Below are 21,139 nucleotides of genomic sequence, written 5' to 3'. Positions count from 1 at the left end.
GAGAGGGAGTCCAGTTTGGGGGGAGATCACAAATCAAGTACCTCCAACCCAAACATGACCAAGGATAAACAGTTGTGACTGTGGATACAGACCTAAGGGTGGACCTTAGGGTACACCCTGTGTTTGTGGACCCTAACTCTAATCCAAACCCAGTTCAAATGAGCACCCCTCAGTCCTGCAGCAACACTGGGCTGTGGACTGCAGGTCCTGCTGCAGCTCCCCCTGGTGCAGTGACATAGGCTGGAGCATATGTTTCTAGATACAGATACTGTCTTAACCCCAGTGTACTGCAGCTCTCCAAACTCAGTGGAGATGGGGAGGGATTTGCCATATCCAGGCATTACCTACAAACATGTTATAAAGCTCCAGAGATGTTCGTTTGCATTTGACAAGCTGCTTCCCAATTGTTGTACCTACTACTAGTACCAGAGAACCAAACTCCAAAAGTAAGTACAAATCACAAGTGAATGAAATCACCCCTATCTGTTTTGTTCTCTTTACAGAAAATGCCTTGAGAGGTGGCACCGAATCCTGCTGACAAGGTAGGCAGCTGCCCAGTTGCTAACCTGGGTTTGGGTGGTTGAAAAAACAGTGGTTTAGACTGATGGTTGGCAAACAGTCGGTTTTGCACTCCGACTGTGCCTGAGTGGTTCCCATCGGGAACATTTTCTGAAAGTTCATCTGTGTGAGTTATCAACTTCATTAGTCATTTGGGCTGTTGGGAAACGTTGGCATTTCATGACTGTGCAATTAATTCTTGTATGTCATTTTTGGATTTACTGGGAACTAGAGAGCACACCCTGGTGAAGCAGAAAGGAGGAAACGAATGGGAATCACTGGGTTTTTCAAGCAGTGGTTGCAGAACAATCTTCTGCCTGATTTATTCCTAAGCTTTCGCTGACTTTAAAACATGACTGATGCTCAGGCATGGTGTGCAGTTCTCAGAAATGAAGATGCTGTGCAACTGAAGCAGAAGAGCATGAGATCTGTAAGGAAGAAAGAGGTCTGTAATCCATCAAAAGTCTATGTAAAGATGAACAGAGTAGGAACTGCCTGAACATATGCACTTAAAGATACACTCACAAAACTTAAAGAAGTGGTGGGGTTAATGAGTGGATCTCATATTTCTGCCTGCCTCATGTTGAAAGTAATTAATCAAGTGCTGATGTTGCCAGGTCCCTGGAGAAAGGGACGGGATCAGACAGAGATGCTGCAGCAGTCAGATGTGCTCAGAACCTGGAAAAAGGCAGAGCTTGGAAAGAGCAGCCAGAACACATGGCTTTTATCACTAGTTATGCTGGGTATACAGGGGTGCTGCAAACGGAGCCAACAAATTTTTCCCACCATTTTTCCCATCTCTGTTCTTTGTTAAGACTGAAGGATTTTTTCAGGAAGTGTTTTCTCTAGCAGCACACAGATTTCAGGGTTTTGGAAGATTAGAATGTTTCTAACAGACAATACGACGGGTAAAGTTGACACAAACATTTCCTATAGATCAGCTGGGCTTGTGATTCTTTTAAAAATCCAGTGCAGTTCCTTTTGTGATCACTAAGTGGTGTCAGCTATAAGGACAGTGTCTGCAAGCTTGTGGAAAGTTCTCCTGTTAAACTACTGTTTCAAAATTGTAGCAGAATGAAGATGAGGAGATAAACAAAGCCTGTAATCAATCTTTAAAGAGATCATTTGCACCCTCCTAAGAGACTGTGCTGCAAAAGGATGTAGTGTCAGCAAATTTTAATGGGTTGTGGGTTTGGGGGGGGGTTCTTTTCAGTTTTGGAAGTTCTGAGAGGCTGGCAATCAGAAATTAGATACTTGCTTGTGAATCTCCTTTTTGGGGCTAGCAGCCTTCTGTCTGACTTGTTCCTGAGTCTTGGTCCAGAGCCTGTTGGAGCTAATTATATTGCTTAATAGCTGTAAAATGGTCTGGGAAACCACACAAGAACCATTTTTACGTTGATTTCACATTTTGATCAGTCCAGAATGCCCTTCCAGAAGTTTTGCATGAAAATGCAACTATGAAAATAACTCAAGGAAAGGAAAACAAGATACCTCAAATGAAAAAGGCAATAGTATGAACCAATTGCAATTTGCAGACTGATGGGAATTAATTACTGAACCTACTCAAAAGCACATCAAAAATGTTTCTTTACAGACATACTGATACCCGAGCTGTTTCTGTTTTCAGATTAATTACCTCTTGGGAAGAGACAAGGAACTGCAAATGTGTAAGTACGTCTGAGAATTTTTGGTGTGAAGTTATGACTTGGGCCCGTTGGCTTCCCCCAAACTATTTGCATGACTCAAGGCTAATCTGTGCAGCCATTCAACTGAAAGAAAACATTTTAGTTGCAATCGTAGTCATTTGGAGTAGTAAGAATTTTCAAAACTGGAAGCCACCTCATCAGAAAGCAGAAACATGAAACACAGTTTACCAGTAGAAGTTTGATTAGCACATGAGGTGTCAGTGGCTGGCTGCCCCACTGTGCGGTGTGTGAGCCACCCGTGGGCTGAGGGTTTGGCTGGTTTCAGCAATATGATCGCAACCCACAGAGAAAAGGGAAACACAGGAGTAACAATGACAGAGCAGAAGTGCACAAAAACAGTGGCTCAAACCAGCTGTGTCACCTATTTTAATGTCATCTCAAGTGAGGGTGGAGAGCAAGGGTTTCCTTGTGGGACAGCAGCCCCGTCTTTCCTAGGGACGGGGTTAGGGAGGGATCATGGATCTCTGGAGATGGGGCCAACCTCAGTGGAAGAAAGCGGAGAACAAAGCTCTGCTTTTTCTCTGAGGCAACATGACCTAGGTCCTGGGTCTGGTACTTGGCTTGCTCTGGTCTCCTTAACCTAGAAAAAGAGTTGTGTTACAGCAGCATCAGCAGCTCCTGGGTGTCCAATGACTTACACAAAGGGTGCAGAAATCTAACTGGGTCCTCTGAGTCGGGGACATTTGCACTACTCATTGCAGCATGACTACTGATCCAAACTCCTTTCCTAGAGCTCAGGTCAGGACCAAGGTGGCCTTTCATCCTGCAACCCACAGACCCTGGTCAGCCAGGTTAGAAATCTGTGTTTGTATTTAGGCACTTGTGAAAACCCAACCTTATGGAAAAGGTGCTTGTGAAAAACCCATTACCCCTGCCTGTGTGGCAGCCCCGCTGGGAAATCATCAGTTTCTGACTGACATTTGTTGTCATGTCCCCCCAGAATTTTGTTATTCAGCTGAGTGTCAGAGGGGAAGGAAGTTTTTATGAGGTCCCTCTTACTGTAGCTGAAGGCACTGGGAATGTCCCTAGAGTACGAGCGCAGTGTATAAAAAGGGGGAAGTCACACTCGATGCATCAGTCGCTCGCTCATCTCGCTGAGCATATAGCTGAGATCATGATGGTCTCTTGCCTGTTCCTCTCCAGCATCTGGACCATTGCATCAGGTAACTCCTTTGTCTGTCTGTGTGTTTGTGCCATTACTGTAACGGCCTTAGGTACCTCTGTGGCCCTGCCAGCCTTCTGTGCTGCTGGATGCTGCAGTCCCCACCTCTCACCCCTCCAGGGCAAGCCCAGAGGTGACACAGCACATGTGGCACTGCACACGACTGCAGTGCTCACCTGGGGCTTCAGGCATGTCACTGCTGGTTGTGTTGACAGTATCTGCTGCTTAATGTACCACCAGTGCATTTATAAGCTCCAGAGAGATGTACAAATTTATTGCAACCAGCCAAACATTGCTTGTAGATATCTGCTCAGGCCACCAAAAGCGTGTGTGTGTGTGTGTGTACACTGGTTTTGTATTTAAAAATCATGTATAAAAGGCTGAATTAGTTTCAAACTAACTTTCATGATCATGATTTGTATTCTGCCTGTGGCACAGCAAAATGACTGGTACAGCTTCACAGCTGGGTTATTGGTCTCTGGTGGAGATCTCTCTGGCCACGGCCACAGCCAGAACCTGAGAGCACTTTGTCGGGTGGGTTAGCCAAGTGTACCTCTGGGCACTGCAGACAGCCTCACTCCTCTTTAAAGCCTGCAAAGATATTTAGTGTTCTTACACATTGAATTATATGTTCTCAGTGATGCACTCGTCCTTGCTGATATCTTCCTGCCCCTGCTGATGTACGTGAACAAACTTTGGAAAACTATTATCCTAAGAGGACTGTGGAGCTGAGCTGTCAGCCTGGGAGCATCCCTTTTCCTTGCCTGTACCCTTAATAGTTTTTTCACATGTCTATAAATCGGAAGAGGAGACTGTGTTTTCTTTTCCCTGGAGACCTTTAATACCATGGCATTTATGCTGTGAAAGTTTTCTGTCTGTGGGCCTTCAGCAAGGTCTCTTCTGCAGCTGCTTCCCAGCTGCATGGCCTCAAGCCTGAGAGAGCAGGACAAATGCAGTTTGCCTCTGCTCTCCCTACCTTGCTTTTTCCTTCTGGTTTTCTGTTCTCTTGCCAGTCTCTGACAAGTGCCAATGCCCGGTGTATAGTGAGATACATAATTTTTAGAAGTTTTACAGATCTCCTTCACTCTGCACTGCAGGAGGGCTAAGAGAGAGGTAATGGCCCAATGTCTGTTTGGTCACTAGCACAGCTGAAACTTTAGGGAACCTCTCCATGGGTGCCCACAGGATAGCAGTCCTAGCAGACAGAAATCAGTGGCTCCCAACACCAGAGCTGCCTTTCTCAGTGGTGCTCTCTACAGCACAGGTATCAGGCTGGTGAGATGCTTGGTGTGAGAGGTGGCAGGTCCAGTGAAACTCTCAGAGTAGCTCTTTCAAGCTGTATTTTAACTTTTTCCCTGGATGGAGGGGCAGAGAATGCCTCTGGTGTTGCTCTGGTTGGAAGTGAGGCTGAAGGGTTGTGGGGACCTCTGCTGGGGGTGGGCTGCACACGACCGTGAGAAATGCTGAGTGTGGCACCTGCTTCTCTTGCAGCCTCTGTGCAGGTGATGAACAGAAAAGTCCAGTCGGTCCAGGCAGGAGGAAACGTTACTTTTTCGTGCCGGGCAGTGACAAAAGAAGATGTGATACAGGTGACCTGGCAGAAGGAGAGGGATGGGCCCGAAGACAACATAGCGACTTACAGTGCAATGAACGGCCAGAAGATAGCAAAGGGCTATGTCAGCCACGTGAGCTTCGCCCACAGCGACCTACAAGCCTCGGCCATCTCCCTTCACAGAGTCACCCTCCAAGATGAAGGATGCTACAAATGCATCTTCAACACGTTTCCCTCAGGGGCTGTCACTGGCAGGATGTGTCTCAACGTTTATGGTAAGGCACTGTAATTGTGTACAGGCTTTCTTCTGAGGACCAAGTAATTTTCACTGTGAAAAACCTTCCCTGACATTGGTACATTGCTATGGGAAAAGCTCAGCTTCCTCTCTGGCCCACTCTCCCTCTCTAGTTTTACCTCTGACAGGAAACCAGCGTTCAACATTTATTTTATTTTCTTCCCTTTCAAGTCAGCAACAGTGAGATTCAAAGCTGATGTGTAACCCGTGAACTTCCTCCAAGTTTCCCTGGTCCTGTGCTGACAGCTGGCTGGCCACAGCCATGAACCCTGCACTCCTTCTTCTGCTTAATTTCACTGCTGCTCTCACACCCTAAGCCTGGAACTCAGCAATTATTTCCTTGCTCTGCATTTGGTCTTAAAAAAATTGCAAAGTATTCAAAAGGCAAAGAGGCACATGCATGACCAGAGTAGTTGAAAGCTCATTTTGAAGCAATAGTAAAAATGACAGTAGTTGTGCTTGGGCCAGGAAAAGGGCACAGCTCATGAGTTTTGCCACATGAATATCTTGAGCAAGTCAGCATCAACTCCCTTAAAGAAGAGAGCTGAAACATACCATGAGTCAAGGTGGCAATATTTGTCACCATATGTAATCGTCAACTAGCAAGTACAAGCTGAAATAAATATAAATAGATTAACTTAGTTGAAATAAGTGAAAAGTTGCTTATCTTTTGAGGAAGGCTGCTGCTTTTCTGCCTGTGAAAAAGCTGAGGTATTAAACATGCTCTGAGGACAATCTGTTGGCTCCTGAATTCCTCATGCAAGACTCTGCTGTGAGGACACTGGCCAAAGGTCATGTCCCATGTGGAGATTATCAGTGTGACCTGTCGCTGGTGATATGACCTCTGCAGAGTATTTTGCTTATCCCTAGTACCTTCTGCTGACAAAGACACAGATCCATGTGTCCACACCCATGTCTGGAGTTCTCTGGTGGAGAAAAGACACCCCTGGATTATAGGGAAAAGATGACTTAGGCAATAGAGGAAAGGTGGTGGGAAATACAGGAGAAAACCAAGCCTGGAGCAATAGTACTTTTTCCCATCTTTTGGGAAAACTCCTAGAGCAGAAAAGACAAATGAGGATAAATTCACGCAATATTTCATATATGAAGAGGAAGGTTTTCTTAAAGGCACCCAGCTCTGAGTCACTCGGACGGTAAACACCAATTATACATTACAGGAAAAACATGGAAGTGCCTTGCAGATGGATCCCATTCTTGTTTATCATGTAAATTGAACATAAAGTTAGATTTCTTTTGTTTCTGTTTTTGGTTTGATTTGCGGTTTTTTTATCCAAGTGGGGGAATTTCTTACCAAAAACACCAGCCTTGTGGCTCTGGTTCATCCTTCACCAGAGCACTACTTCTAAAAAAAGAAGTTGTTTTTCTGCTGCCAGGCATACAAGCGTCTCTTCCTGCACCTCAGATGAAAATGTATCAACTGAGAAGGGTTTCAGTTCTCTCATGGGCTTGGGGGCCACTGCCAGGGGCTGCCTCCTGGGGGTCGTGGTGGCCTTCCTGTAATGTGCTGCATCAAACTCATCCTGGGGGGGTCAGCATGAACAATCTGAGTATCCAGCACTGTGACAGAAGATTTTGGTTCATATATGGTATCCTTCATTGAAATTAATGCATGTGATGCTACTCAAAAGCCACAGTCTTGCTCCCTTATCCCCTGACACATAATGATGGGAATAACTTGTCCGAACAAGCCCAGAGGGTGTCCCATGACGGAGTGTGAAGCCAGCAGGAATCTCCCAAGGCTCAGGGACATGGGGCAAGGCAAGCAAGCCAGAGTCACCAGCTGAAAATGAAACGGTGCCATGCCTTTGCCCTCAAGAGGGGACTGCCAGGGAGTTTACAAGGTGGTAATTGCCCGATTACAGCAGCCTTCGCAAGAGCGGCTGTTCCGGGATGGGCACCCTCGCTGCGGGGTGAGGGGAAGCGAAACCCTGTAAGAACTGGATACAACACTGTGAAAAAAGAAACAGGTATGACTGGAGGGATTTCAGACTTGCCTGTTGGAAACAGCAAACCCAGGAAGAAGCAGAAATTTCTTACCCTTTGGCATAATCCATTTTGGAACAGAATAGTTTCAGTCATGCTCGGTTGGTCTCTTTCAAATAATCTGTTCCCCTTCCCCCTCGACTTTACTTTGGAAGTGTTCTGTCAGCCTTCACTGCCAAAGAGCATTAGAATGAAATCCAGAAAGAGTATTGAGGGAGCAGGGGTGGAGAAAGAGGGATGTGATACACAAGAATGGGCAAGACTTGCTGGGTCACAAAATTCCCTGGGCAGTTGCTGGGCCATCTTCAGAGACCTGCCTTCATGGTAGGCAGCATCATTTGCCTGGAAGTCTTGAGCACAGTGGAGAAATGCCATTGCTCTTTCTTAGACAGGGAAACTGAGGCACAGGGCTGCTGGTGAACATCCACATGGTTGGAAAAGGCTTGATGTCACCACGAGGCAAACTATAATGCCTATAATCTTTTATCAGTCTCTATGATGCCACTGTCAAGAGTTTTTAAACATATAAAGCACATCGTGACCTGACAGTCTCCCTCTAATTACAGAAGCCATTACAGATAATCAAAGTGATGTACGTCATTAGAAACTCTCTTTTTCAAATATTTGGGAATGCTGACAGAGCTTGAATTTTGGAACATCTGCATTACTTCTCTTCAAGAGCAACTAAAGCAAGTACTTGCACTCAACTTTTCTTTCAAAGACTTTTTCACTGGAAACAAATATTTTGATGAGAGGCAAAAGAAGCAGTTAATTTAAGTGTGTGTATCAAACATCAACAGCGGGCACACACAAGCAAACAGTGTAGTGGGACTTGACTGAAAAAGCAAGCACTTGCAGCTTTTGAGAGTACATCTATTACAGACATTTGCTAGAGAGAAGCTCAGCCCTACAGGATAAGGCCTTGGGGTCCAATGTGAGAAGAGAGAGAACTTTTTAGTCTGGAGAAGAGCAGGCATGGAGTGCATGTGTTTCTGGCAAGATACTAAGCAATTTTTCTCATCCTCTTTGGAAACATCTGTGACTACTCTCTTTGACTGCTTTTGAATTTTGCAACCTATTTGAATGCTGTGTTAATGCTGGGGGTGGATATGTTATTTTTATGCATCCCGTGAGTGAAAGAAGAAGTTCAGAGATCATTTATTATCGAAACGTAAACTGTTTGTGACACTAGTCTTTTCATACTTGGGAGATTTTGAGAAGTTCCAGCTGAAATCCCCCTACACACTTTCCTTGTTGCTCTCAGAGGTTTCAGCAGCTATGTGGGGTTTGAGTTTCTATCTATTGGTGATACAAAAAATGAGAAATACACACTTATTTTTCCTAGGCAGCCGCAACCACAGTAAATAAATGAGGTCGGGCTTTTAAAAAATCAAACAACAAACAAGAAGCAGCAAAGCTGATGGTATACAAAGTCTAGCTTCCACTCTCTGGCACTTACGGCTTGGAGGATGCAAACAACCCTATGAGATGTATCTGGAATTGTACCAGGAGGTTATAGGTGCCTTTTTGTATCTGGCACAAGCATTTTCCCCTTTCACAGTGTTTGCTACACCTCATTCCTATGCAAATCTTTGTTTACCTCACAAAAGGAAGAATAATCATTTTTCCTAAGAGGAATAAATAGAAGGTTTGTTTCTTTGTTTGTTTAAAAGCAGAATTGCTAAATGAAAGTGGGGTGTTTGCTAGTATTGGGAAAAAAATTAATTTCAGCATAAATATTGCACTGACCATTGTTATTTTTGTTATGTAAATAGTAATATACATATGGAGTTCTACTAAATATAATCATGGATACTTTCTTAATCAGAGAACGTTCATAGCAACTCAGACTTGACTGAAACTAGAATTGCAACTGCACTTAAATGGTTTAAAGAAGTAATATTCTCAGAATCAGGGACCTAGAAGTGGAGTGCAGTTTGGACCCCTATTCCACCAGCACATGCACTGAAGTAGAAGGCAGGCGGGTGAGCTGCCATACAGAAACCCATGGGCTGAACTCCCAAATAGAGCTAGATGCCTTTATAGACCTTGGTCTGAGCAAACTGACCTAAGCAGAGTAGAGGCTTGAACTAGATGACCTCCAGAGGTCTTTTCTGACTTAAATTATGATATGATTTTATGGCCAAGGATAAATAGGTGATTTTCCACATGGGACAGGTGTGTTCTTATGTGTTCAGATCTCACCTGGAGTTCTATCCAGATTGAAAACAGATTCCTGAACTCCCCTCCTTTCTCTGTTCCTTGCAATTGAAGTTTCTATAAATAGGAATCAACAAGCAGGCTTCATGTGAGTGAATAAGCATGAGTGATGCCTGTAGTTCATCCTTCTCGCTGACTAAGATTGGGACAGCATCTTCAAATCTTGTAGGGTGAGAAAGAGTCCAGAAGAAGTGATTTTTTGTGAAGGTTTTGAGGGATACCATGATGCACTCAAAACCCAGCACTTAGAGGCAAGAAAGTCATACAAACTCAAACCCTCCACAGATGAAATCCTGTGGTGTAACCACATACAAAATCACTGTTACCGTCTTGCATAAATAAATGCATTTAGTCCTGTGTTCTGCAACTCTACACACCTCAAACAGCAGTAAAGCTAATCCTGCATGTAAGTTTAAGGGAAAAGAACAATAATTTTAACTCATTCAAGCAGATCAGCTCTTCCAGAGAGAGGAAGACATATAGTTTCATGGTTTCACTACTTACTGATTTTAACCCATCCATAATCACCACTTCTCAGCTGGGATGCTGCGGTGCAGCTGCTAATAACAGAACTGAAACACAGATGTTTCTACCCCTTGCCCTTTATTTTTGTCTAGCTCTTCAGTTCTAGACTGCTGCCTGATCACTTTCATGTTTATTTGCCACTGCTGGGGCTTTGGGAAGGGGGAAGTAAGATGAGACATCAAGCTCGTGCTCCAAGGTAATTCTAAATACAGACGCTCTTTGCTCAAATGTGGGCAGAAACTAATGAATTTTGTCACTTTGTCGTTTACAGCCATCTCGGACCCCAAAGTGGAAGCTAAACTTATACCCAGTCCAGACAAAACTGAGGACTCTGAGAAAGTGGTGGAGATAAGCTGCTCAGCAACTGGGAAACCAGCTCCAAAAATAACCTGGCACCTTCCCAGCATCCTGCAGCAGAAACCAAGGGAATACCATATCAAGTTCAGCAACCAGACCGTGACTGTCATCAGCAATTTCACCCACACCCACTCCAAAATCCTCCATGACTATCCCATCGCCTGCATGATCCAGCACCCTTCTCTAAACGTGACTCGGGTCCTGCCCACGGACAGCCTGCAGCAGGGTCAGTACGTAACTCTGCTCCTGCTTTGAGGAGGGGTGGAGAAAGACCCCTGGGATAGATCACACAACTCCTCAGAGGGTTCGGGGCAGGTGGGGAAGGCATCCTGAACAGCAGCCCGGGCTGGGCTTGGGAGGGATGGAGAAGGTGCCTGAGAGCATCTGAATGCCCTGGGCTATGGCATACAATTTGTTACTGCTCCCTAGGTCCCCCCATATGCCATGATGTGCCCCAGCCTCCTTTCCTCTGTGATGGGTTTCCCTGTCACATAGCCTGATGCACCAACAAGACGTGCCAGTGTTGGGTAGCTTGGAGGGCTGGGTTTCTCACATCTGACCATGATACCAGATCCCAAGCACAGGTCTGCTGGCACTGCTGTGTGTGTGTGTCATGCTGGCATGTGCTCCCAGTGCCCCTATCCACCCCATCTCACCCCAGGGAATGGCCAAGGGATGTTTGAAATGGGTTTTGGGTTGTTGTTTGACTTCATGCACAAACTGAGTACCTGCTGCCTTCCCCACAGGTCTGGACAGCACCGTGGCACCCACTATCGCCATTGCAGTGGGAGTACTGGTCCCCCTGACTGCCCTCCTCCTTCTCACCTTTCTCCTCTGCCACTGCCTCAGGCACCGACGTGACCTGGAGAGAAACCCAGCCTGGCCATGCTGGGTAGGTCTGCCTTTCCCCAGAGTGCTGCAGGGCTCAACCCCACCGGCCACAGGGCTCAGTACCACAACCCAGCTCTGCCCAGCCACGCCAGGGCTGCCTACACACTGCCCAGCCCGAGCTGCTCCTGGGCTGGAGAGAGACACAGGGATTAGCCCCCAGCCAGAGAGTTGGGCAGCAGCACGCTGGGAAGGGGAAACCTGATTCTGCACAGCCAGGTCATATGCACCTGACAGCACCAGCACCTAGAAGATATTCACTGTGTCAATGACAATGCATGCTGTGGCAGAAGAGTCACTCTACCACTATATTTATGCACAAAATAGTTGTGCAAGCAATGGCCAGACCCTTGCACCATTCTTCTGCAGCTCCTAAAATAACCTCCCTCAGCACGCCCAGCGCAGCTCACAAAGGCAGCAGCTTTGAGGATGTGTCTCAAACAAAATGGGGTCTTAGAGGAAAACTGTGCCTCTGTGAGGAAAGCCCAGGGTGCCATGCTGTGGTAGGAGCTGAGGCATTGCTGGTTGTTCACCGAGGCCATCCTGATGATGAAGGATGCAAGCTTGAGGTGGGGATACACTGAGTGAGGTGGCATCGTTTCAGAAAATCACAGCCCAGTTTTGAGAAGGTTCCTCATCCTCCTTGCAGGATATGACTAACGTGTACAGCCTGACTTTTGATGAGCATTTTGGACAAAAACAAGCAATGGAGGAAATGCAGTACATGTCTTCCACAGGCACTATGCCCGTGGGTCCAAGCTGAAGACTGCTGGTGGGATTGCAAGGGGAAAACTTGAGGCTCCCCTCACACAGAGAGATGCAAGGACCCATTTCACAACACATATAGCCAGGATCTTTACCCTCTCACTTACAATATCCCTGTATTTTTTAAGAAATAAACAAAACCAACCTCTCTTCCATCAGGTACCTCCTGCCTGTAGCAAGGCCAAGAAGTGCGGGCAGTACGGAGCTGCAGGCGGGTGGGCTCCTGTGGGGTCCTCCAGCCCCAGTGCACCACTGAACACCTGAGAAACTGCCCACGCTACATATGCAAGAGGGAAACTCTTACAACAGCACCTCAAGCTTCCAAGCAAACCTGCTGTGACTCTCTCCAAGAGTAATAGAAAAAAGGACAATTTATAATGGATATTTATTTATTTTGTTATACTATAACATTCCGTTTTGTAGGGAAAAAAAGCTGTAAAGTATTTATTTGAGATTCAGGCTGACTGTGTGGATCCACTTAATGAAACTTGTTCTTTGTATTTTCTCGAGGTTTGAATATCATGTTTATTCCTTTTCTTGCAATATTTTAAGATTGCAATATTTTAAGATTGCAAGCGGGTGGGGGAGTTGTCTGAAACGGAGCAGCATTTTGTAGGGCTGGTGGCCTGGGAAGTGTTGCTAATGGGCCAAATGAGACCTCAGCTAGGAGCTGGGCTGCAGAAAACCCATGGAGCAGCCCAGCACACTGCTGTGAGCTTCAAGTGTTGAACTTGTTCCCCAAAGGGCACAAGAGATCAGGCCAAGACTGCAGCCAGCCTGAACTTGTAACCCAGGCGCCAGGAGCAACAGGCTTCAAGCCAGGAGTCATCAGGGATGCAGAAGTGCCAACTCTGACTTGCACTAGCCTTTCCTAGAAAATGAAGCAAAAGCCAAAGCTACAGATGTGTTTTCTTTTCCCCTCTTTCTCAGCGGTTTCCACAGCCCCCTTAGTAATCTCCCTGATCCATCACAGCTGCCTTGTGTTTCCAGGCAGCCCACCCACCTGCAGGAGGAAGCAGGGCAATAAAAGAGCAGTTGGAGGGGCAGCAGGGCTGTTTGGCTTGTTTTGTTTCTGTGCTGGAGTGGTGATAGGTGAGTACAGTGGGATGCAGGAGGCTGGCAGGTGTAAGGAGGTGGGTGCTGCATATGGGCAGATATACACAATGACAGGGCAACAAGTATTGCGTGTTGTGAAAATTCTTTGCTTCTAGACTGTAGGTCAGATCTGAGCTGTAATCTCCTGTAATTCTCTGAATTGCACCATATGCTCATGAAACTTGACAGACCCAGGGAAGGAGAAATGAGCCTACCTGGCTGATGTTGGTCTTGTGGGGAGCATGAAGACTGTAAGTGCAGCGTGTTTCCTCTCTTTCTGGCTTCCTGGAGCAAGTGCATGTCATCTGGTTTTTCCTCATCCATCTATTTTCAAATGGGCATCCCAGATGAATCAGACTGAGTTGTAGTTAAAGAGCCAAGTAACCTAAAATGAAAGCAAGTGGGTGAGTTGAGAATGAATAAACCTGGTACTTGCCATAAAATGCTTTTTTTAGGCTCCCTAACACTTAGTAATAGAGCAGCTGGTGACTGAGGGGAAAAGGGAACTGGCTGCAGCTGTCACAATTGGGATTTTTTTCTCCGGAGCTCCATAACTTTCAAAGAAGGAAGCAATGTTTTTTTCCAAATTTTTCCAGCATTGCAGCTTCATTTCTTCCTCTGTGAGAGAAGAGGCCAGGGGAGAAGTGGGTTTTACCCCTGGGTTCCTGGAGAACAAGAAGGGGGTGAGAGCCCCTGGCACACCTTCTGAGCAGGCTGTGCAGCCTCAGCCCTTACCCTTCTGCACAATCTGCACTTGCAATTTAGAGAGGCTTACCTGAGTCTGAACATAGGATTTCTGCTAATGTTTAGACTAAGGGGTCTTAAAAAAAAAAAAAAGTGAAAGGATTCTCTCACTGAAACAGAGAGTCTGGACATGGATAATGAAAAGGGTTTTCTGAGGGAAGAGAGAAAGGCACAAAGTTGCAAAGAAACCTTTTCAAACCCAGGAAGACAGCAAAGGTTACCTACTATTCTTTTCTACAAGCTGATCACCTGGAGGGGGGGAAAGGAGGGTTTGGAGTCATGAAAGTATCTGTGGGATTGCAATTTCTTTTGCTTTTTAGCTGAATGCTGAATTGTGAAAAGCTTTTGTGGCATGATAGGTCCAGAGACTAAGTAAAAGAGAGGGATGAGGTGGTTTACCCATAAGCAGAATTCTGTACAAGATTTATTTTTCTTTCACAATATTGAAATGAGAACAGCAAATGACCTCCAAAGGCAGAACACTTAAAACTAATGCATGTATTTGCCTTCATGCTATAGAAAGCCATCTACTAAGATGCAGTGCCATAAACTGCTGTGTGCTAGTGCAGTGGAGTTTGGCTTCATACAGCAACAAAATGAATGCAAGCATACAGACTATGGATAATAAACTGGCTTTTAGTTGTGGGGGAGGGAAAAGGGATGTGAAATAAAGACAAACCACCTTTTGTGGAACAAACAAGCACGTGACTGGGGGGATCAGAAATTTTGACTGAGGGTGATGAACACCCCAACTGCTGTTCTGAGGATTCTTTGTGGTTATTTTGTGCTTGTCTGCCCAGTTACCTCTGTTAACCATTTGACAGTAATTCCTTGGAGGTTATATCTCAGGGGGGTTTATACAGAAGCTTAGTATATATTTTAATAAACAGGTGGCTTTCATGAACAGATAGGTTTGATCCCCAACACCTTTTGGCTGCAGGGGCCCTGCATGGCTGTAGGTGGGTGGGTGGTATGGGGCTTGAGATGAGAAGCAGAAATAAAACTGGTAGGAAATTTAAGTAAAATAGACTGCTCTGCTTTGCTACTCCAATACAGCCAATATAAAGCAGGTTAACTTTGTAAGTAAATGGAAGCAGACCATATTTTCAACATTAACTCTACAGGAATGTTCTGAGCTACTATGGCCATCACAAAAAAAAAAAAAAAAAAAAGAGAGAGAGAAAAAGAAAGGCCTAGGAGTTTGTCTCTTTTGTGACTGGACAGTTGTTGGTCTCACCTAACTCTGCCTCTGGCCACCTCTTGTCACTACCACTTGTCCAGCCCAGGGCAATAGTTGTGTTGCTGCAGGGCATAATTCTCCTAACAGATGGAAAGAAGGCAAGTGACAATGTCACCCTCCTGGTTGCATCTTACTGGGGTAAAATTGGCTCTGGGTAATGTGTTTCGCTTTATAAAGCAAACTTAGCCTGCACCTCTCAGCTCTGGGATCCTTTGATCTTGGCATTAACCAGTCTGGGTTAAGGTTTTAACTCATGTAAGGAATGTCCTTTTTAACTGATGGTATTATGTATATATATATATATATATATATATGTTGATATATAATGAAGGGTTCTCAGGCTGTATAAAATGCCCATGTTCCTGTTTTGGCATGTCAGGCTATTTCAAAACTGTATTGTGTTGGTATTTTTCTCTGCCCAGGGGCAAATTAATTGCCCCAACAGCTCTGGCTGAAGATGTAAATTTGAAATGTAGCAGAAATGCTGGCCTTAGATAGTTTACAAGTCATGGCTGAAATAGGAAGAATATTCTTCTTCTGAAACCACTACTGCCAGTGGGCTGGGACTAAATTCATACAGTGAAAAGGAACTTTTTTTTCCTGTATGGATTTAGTCCCAAAACTAACTTTGTTTTGATGATAGAAGTTTGAAAGCATTATTCCTCAATTCTCTATTGCATGACCCTAGGGGAATGATTCATCTAAATACCACACCAGTAAATTTTCCTACGAACTCAGACACGGAAGAAAATATAACCTATTGTTTTTCATTCGGTTTTCAGCACTTGAGCCCTGGCAATAGCTGAAATAAGAGAATCGCACTAACTGAGTACATTTTTCTCTTTCATAAATGAGACTATCAAACCAGGTAGATACAAAAGTATATTTTTGTTTTCACTCTCAGTATACCAGTAATTACTCACATTTTGGAAGCCATACAAAGGGCTTTTTCATATCTCTGCTTCCTTCATCTTTGTTCATGTAAAGCTGTGTGTGAAAGCAGCACTGAACTTTTGTCCAAGTGTTTGTGGACAAGAGTTTGGTTTGTGGACTCTGTTGCAGTCTGCTCAGCTTTGAAAAAAGCCACCAGAAATTTCTGGGAAGTCTGAGGGAATCCTCAGCCTCCACCAGAAATTTCTGGGAAGTCTGAGGGAATCCTCAGCCTAAGACCCATACACAATATAAACAGAGTGGTGAGCTCCCTACCTTGTCAGAAGCTGTGATCTTTAACCACCCTAAGGAAAAAGGAGGAAAATGCAGCTTTTCTAGTATAACAACACTTAAAATTATACATGAAGGATTAAGATGCAAGTAAAAGTTTTCGGAAAAAAACCCTAAACTTTTAGTCTAAAAAAAGTGAATTTCTTTTTCCAATCAAAATATTTTCTATTTTCCCTCAAATAACTTACAGAAAGTCCAGTGTTTCATCATAAACACCCAAGCTTATATTTTAGGTTTAAAGAAGCCAGTCTGCCCTGAGCCTTCCTTGTCTACAGGAATGTAGCTATTTTTGTAAGTGAGATTGCAGTGATTTCAGCTGCCCATCATCTGAGTCACAAGAAATATCACTTTTTGCTGCAGGTTTTTCTCAAAACACCAGAACCTATACACAAAGAACAGAAAATCTTTGCATACCTACTTTAGAATGGTTTAAGGGTACTAAATGTATGCTGTCTGCTTTCTAGGATTTATCAGGAGAAACGAGGTTCTCTATTCAATACTTCTGTATCTGTGTATATAAATTCAACCATTTTTTTCTGCAAATCTGTTTTATAACAACTTCTGACCACATCAAGACAACCAGAAAACATTCCTTGGAGTCTAGCTCAAGGTTGCATAGGGAAAACAAGACCTAGCTGCATCACCAAGAGAGAGTGCTGAGCTTCCTGCAGGCTCCTCTGGGGTGGAAACCCTCTGACTAGGACACAAAACAAAAGGAGGTGAAATCCTGGGTCACAGGTGATAACATCCCAGACTGAAGGGGCGTGATGCATCAGGTTCTCCAGTGGGCTCTGGCCTAGCAGGAGGATCTTGTGGTCATTGTGCAGTTTTAACTCCTCTACTCTCAGATTTGTGGCTGTCATTCTGCTGTGGAACTGGCAGACATGGGTTGGGAGGCCAGATTGGAAAAACTGAAGCCAGAAGCCACCAGTCATTAGTAGGGGGATAGTTGTTTTTCCTGACAGGTGAGTGAGAAGTTCTGGGCCCCTCTATTTGATTCTCTACAGCTTCCTTCATTCCCTTATCATATTTATTCCTTCTTTGCTCTTCTTCTTGTCCATGGGATCCAGACTTGATGAACTATCAACCAGTGCAATACTTATCCCACAAATAACAAGTTTGTCCTTTGCTTTGTTGTTGCTTTGACACAGCCACGTCATTTGTATCTCCTGGTTGGTTCGAGGTTGCTTCCTCTCCCTGATGTTATTCTGTCTCATCACACCTTTGCAGATGCTGTCCTCCTACCTGGATCACCTCTGCCCTGCTGGGCACCTCTTGTTCTTCTCCAACCAGGGTTGTCATAGGGCTGATCTGGGAAGTGGGAGCTAGGGAGGGAGGAGGGAAAGAAAGATCAGAGCAAAAGGGCACACACAGAGCCTGAAGATGGGGGAAAGGACTCTAAATGGAGTCAAATGCAGGAACAGTTTTCACAGGAAATCTCTCAAGTTGGCAATTTGTTAGAAAATGGGTGCTTAGGTCTTGGCTACTTTCAGGAGTAACACTTCTTATAAAATTATCTTTGCATTGAGAACACTACCTGGGATCTGTACCTCTCTGTGGCCTCTCTTCTGCAGGCATTAGCAGACTAATTGGCTTGAGGCATTTGCCCAGTTTTGCAACTAAACCACGTGTGCCAAGGGCTTGGCAAAAGAACTGAGGGGTGCTTGGAAAGCATACCATTTAAGAGCATGAGCAAGAGTCCCAGTTTGCAAAGTCTGCAGAGTTAATTAGCGATGGATGGCCTCTTTTTGACCCTTGATGGCCAGCATATGACATAAGAGTGGCTATGGATAATGCAGCCAGGGCAGATGAGGGTTGGGCACAGCTAGGAGCTGACACAGCAGTGGGGAACTGGCACTGGGTACTGCAAAACTCTGTGTTCCTCAACTGATTTGTGATCAAAAGAGTAAAATCCCCATAACTTCCGAACTGAAGAAAATATGATACCAGCAGGAAACCAGGGGGTGAACTTTCTTGATGATAACCTGCTCTCATGGCTTTTGCCAGGCTGATGTCTGCCCCTCTCAGCTCAGTGATGTGTCTGGGCTTGCAGCCAGGAGAGAGCCAACATTTCCTTTCCCCTCTCCTTTCACCTAAGCTGTAAGCAGGAGCAGGGTGTTCCTTGGCCTGTGGCATAACTGAGAACAATAAACATGAACCAACAGAAAGGGTGGAGGGAAATACAATGCCATAAAACTGCTGATTAACTGTCTTTCTCTTTACTAGTAATTCTCCTTTTTGGCATCAGCAGAAGTAGCAAAACTGAAGCCTGAAAAAGGAATAAGCCCACAGAACATTGCCTTTTCAACTCAAACCTAGCACACTTAGGTAGACTTTAAAACTTACTTAGTGTTTTTCTTCAGAAAATCAGAATTAAGTAATTAAGGTCACAGCCTTCAGTACTCAAAGTCTGAATATGCTGCTTTATCTGAGAAGTTGAAAGCATTTGAGGTCTGGCCTGGACAAGCAGTCCTCTGGGATAGTTCTGCTTAAACAAACAAAGAACTGCATCTTCCAGAAACTTTGATAAATTACTGAAAAGGGGAAAAAAGCTACCTCCTTTTTATTCACAAAGTTCAGGAACTATACAGAAAAAGGTAAAAGTTGTGGAAGGGGGATGTGGGAAACAATGTGAGAAGTTGGGCAGATTCTGTTTCAATAATCTGACTTGTTACCAGGCCCCTCTAGAGGTGTGAGTGCCATGTACATTGAGCATATTCACCTTCACATGCTCTTTGGCCCTTCTAAGCCAGGAAAGCTCCCTGTGTGACCTCTACAGAAATAGCTGCATCCTCTCTTGTCCGTGCCCACCAATTCTTGTCTTGAGCTGCTTCTGCAAGAATCTCTGATGCTTGTTTTTGTTGAGGTTTTTGAGTCTGTTAATGTAGTGAATTTGGTTGGCAGTTGTGCCCCTGGGAAGGGGAAAGTAAGTGAGTTGTCATGGCTTTCTCTGCTACGTGTCATAGGGTTTGCTGTGGAGCATCACTTAGCCAGACCCTGGGAGCTCGCTCCAAGCCCCAAATGCTTCCGCCTGGCTGGCAGTAGGGCCACCACTTCTGCCCAGAGCAGGAGTCTGGGAAAGACGAGGCTGAGATGGGAGCCTGCATGGGAGGAGAGAGATGATAGGGCCGAGAAAGGGAACTGAAGCTGAAAATTCCTGAGGGATCCTCTGGAAAGGCTCTGACACAGTGTTTGGTGTGCACTGGTTTCACCTCGCCTGCTCTTTGCCTGCAGTGCTGTGAGGCTAAAGGAGAGGCTGGATGGAGCCCCTTCCCCTCAGGGCGAGGTTCCAGGAGGGATGTCCTGGAGTCGATCTCACCTTGTTATGAATTAGTCTACAAGATGGGGCAGGGAGTGGTAGGGGGAGGATGCAAACTCATGTAGACCTGAAAGAAATCATAAAACTGATGAGAATTAGAGAAATTGATGATGCTGCTTTGATGAAGAGTCAAATTCATAAACAGCAAAGACAAACACAGAGTGTACATGGTATTGGCTTCTCATATTTTCCTGTAAGACAGCTTTCTCCCTTTCTTACTGAAAACATGTGCTGAGTATGGTGGGTATCCTTCTGCAAGCACAGTTAGGAACTTCACCATGCTGAGTTACCAGGTGGCAGGGAGCTGTGCTGTGTGGTTTTACAGCAAAACCCTTGGGCACAAGACATCACCTTGAAGCCCAGGAGTACAGTCACACCCCGGCTTTTCCCTTCTGGAATTATATAAGGCGCAAAGACATTTGAGGTGGGGAGGCTTCAGGCAAACCTGCGGTGACTCCTCTCCTAATCCAGCTTGGTTTGCTTGTCTGCAGGTGTCTCCACACTGCCCTCTGGTGGGGAATCATCTCTTGTTCTTGCTTGTGATTCCTCTCCGCCAGATCCAGGGGAGGAAAGTGATCTCCCTCAGGAGTCCGGTATCGGCACCCAGCGCGGTGTCCAGCAGGCAGCTGGGGCGGTGATCCACAGGGAGCGCCTCCCTTTCCTGCCGAACAGAGCAGGGGCTGTAGGGGCCTGTGGTCCCTTGTTTCTTCCCTCTCCACCAGCCACCATCCTTGCTTACCAGGAAGATCCCACAATTACACCCTGTGAGGTGCAGGTCCATCAGATGGCTCGTAGCAAAGCCCAGCTACAGAGGGCTAGCAAGGGACAACACCAAGCCTTGCTGCTGAGGGGAAAAAAGTGGGTGCTGTTTGTTTCCAGCTCTGGAGCCAGTGCTGCTGCAGGAAACAATGATTAATGATTCACCAGGGTCCTGAGACTGTTCCTCCCAGGTGCTGCTGATTGGCCTCCAAGGTAAGCGTTAAAAAAAAAAAAGGCGCAAAAATCTTCAACGTTCCCTCTGGGCACACCAGCCACCCTCAGGGATATGGGGAAAGAGATGAGCTTTCTCAGACAATTGCTTTGTGCCACAATGCTTTCCCCCTGCTTTTCTGGGCTGAACTTTGCCACCTTCTGCTCTGTGGAGGCTGCCAGCCAGAGGAACCAGCCATGGGTGAGTGGAGTGTCCTTTATCCACACCAGGTTAACTCTGGAGCAACATCAGCCTTTCCTGACAAGCAAGGAGACCCAGACACTATCCTGACTAAAAAATACTAATTGGTATTGCAATAATAGCTAGGAACCTGGGGATTGTTCAGATTGAGAAAGGCAGGTCAGAAGAGGATCTCAGATAATCTTTGCACTCAAGCTGTTATGTTCTGCCTGTATATTCTCTTTTTTTCTAATTGTTGCTAAGCTCCTTAGTACACAGGATGGTTCAGGTTTGCATTTCCAGTGTACATCTCTGGATGGTGCACACTTCTCTGGGCA

At 45.4% G+C, this 21,139-nt stretch overlaps 1 protein-coding gene and 1 long non-coding RNA gene across 2 annotated transcripts; both read left to right on the top strand.

The window, feature by feature from the left end:
• The first annotated feature begins 360 nt into the window (after positions 1–360).
• Positions 361–3,387, top strand: LOC126649724 (uncharacterized). The gene is made up of 3 exons (XR_007631129.1): positions 361–542; positions 2,186–2,225; positions 3,205–3,387. It is a non-coding gene; the product is annotated as an uncharacterized LOC126649724 (long non-coding RNA).
• A 1,454-nt stretch (positions 3,388–4,841) lies between these two features.
• On the top strand, positions 4,842–13,130 carry LOC126649719 (OX-2 membrane glycoprotein-like). Its single transcript, XM_050334113.1, has 4 exons — positions 4,842–5,253; positions 10,294–10,605; positions 11,126–11,271; positions 12,192–13,130. Exons 1-4 carry the CDS (start codon positions 4,887–4,889, stop codon positions 12,294–12,296), a joined length of 930 nt encoding a protein of 309 aa, XP_050190070.1. The 5' UTR covers positions 4,842–4,886; the 3' UTR covers positions 12,297–13,130.
• Positions 13,131–21,139: the final 8,009 nt, after the last annotated feature.

The sequence above is a fragment of the Myiozetetes cayanensis genome, unplaced genomic scaffold (assembly GCF_022539395.1).
Source record: "Myiozetetes cayanensis isolate MyiCay16 unplaced genomic scaffold, myiCay2020 scf5-8, whole genome shotgun sequence".
Taxonomy (NCBI): domain Eukaryota; kingdom Metazoa; phylum Chordata; class Aves; order Passeriformes; family Tyrannidae; genus Myiozetetes; species Myiozetetes cayanensis.
Note: the sequence above shows the minus strand (reverse complement) of the source record. Positions and strands in the feature narration are given on the sequence as shown.

Coding starts and splice junctions, on each gene's coding strand:
- LOC126649719 (XM_050334113.1), top strand. CDS start 4,887: ATGCTGAGTGTGGCACCTGCTTCTCTTGCAGCCTCTGTGCAGGTGATG. Junction 5,254..10,293: donor GATGTGTCTCAACGTTTATG/GTAAGGCACTGT, acceptor TGTCGTTTACAG/CCATCTCGGACCCCAAAGTG. Junction 11,272..12,191: donor ACCCAGCCTGGCCATGCTGG/GTAGGTCTGCCT, acceptor CTCTTCCATCAG/GTACCTCCTGCCTGTAGCAA.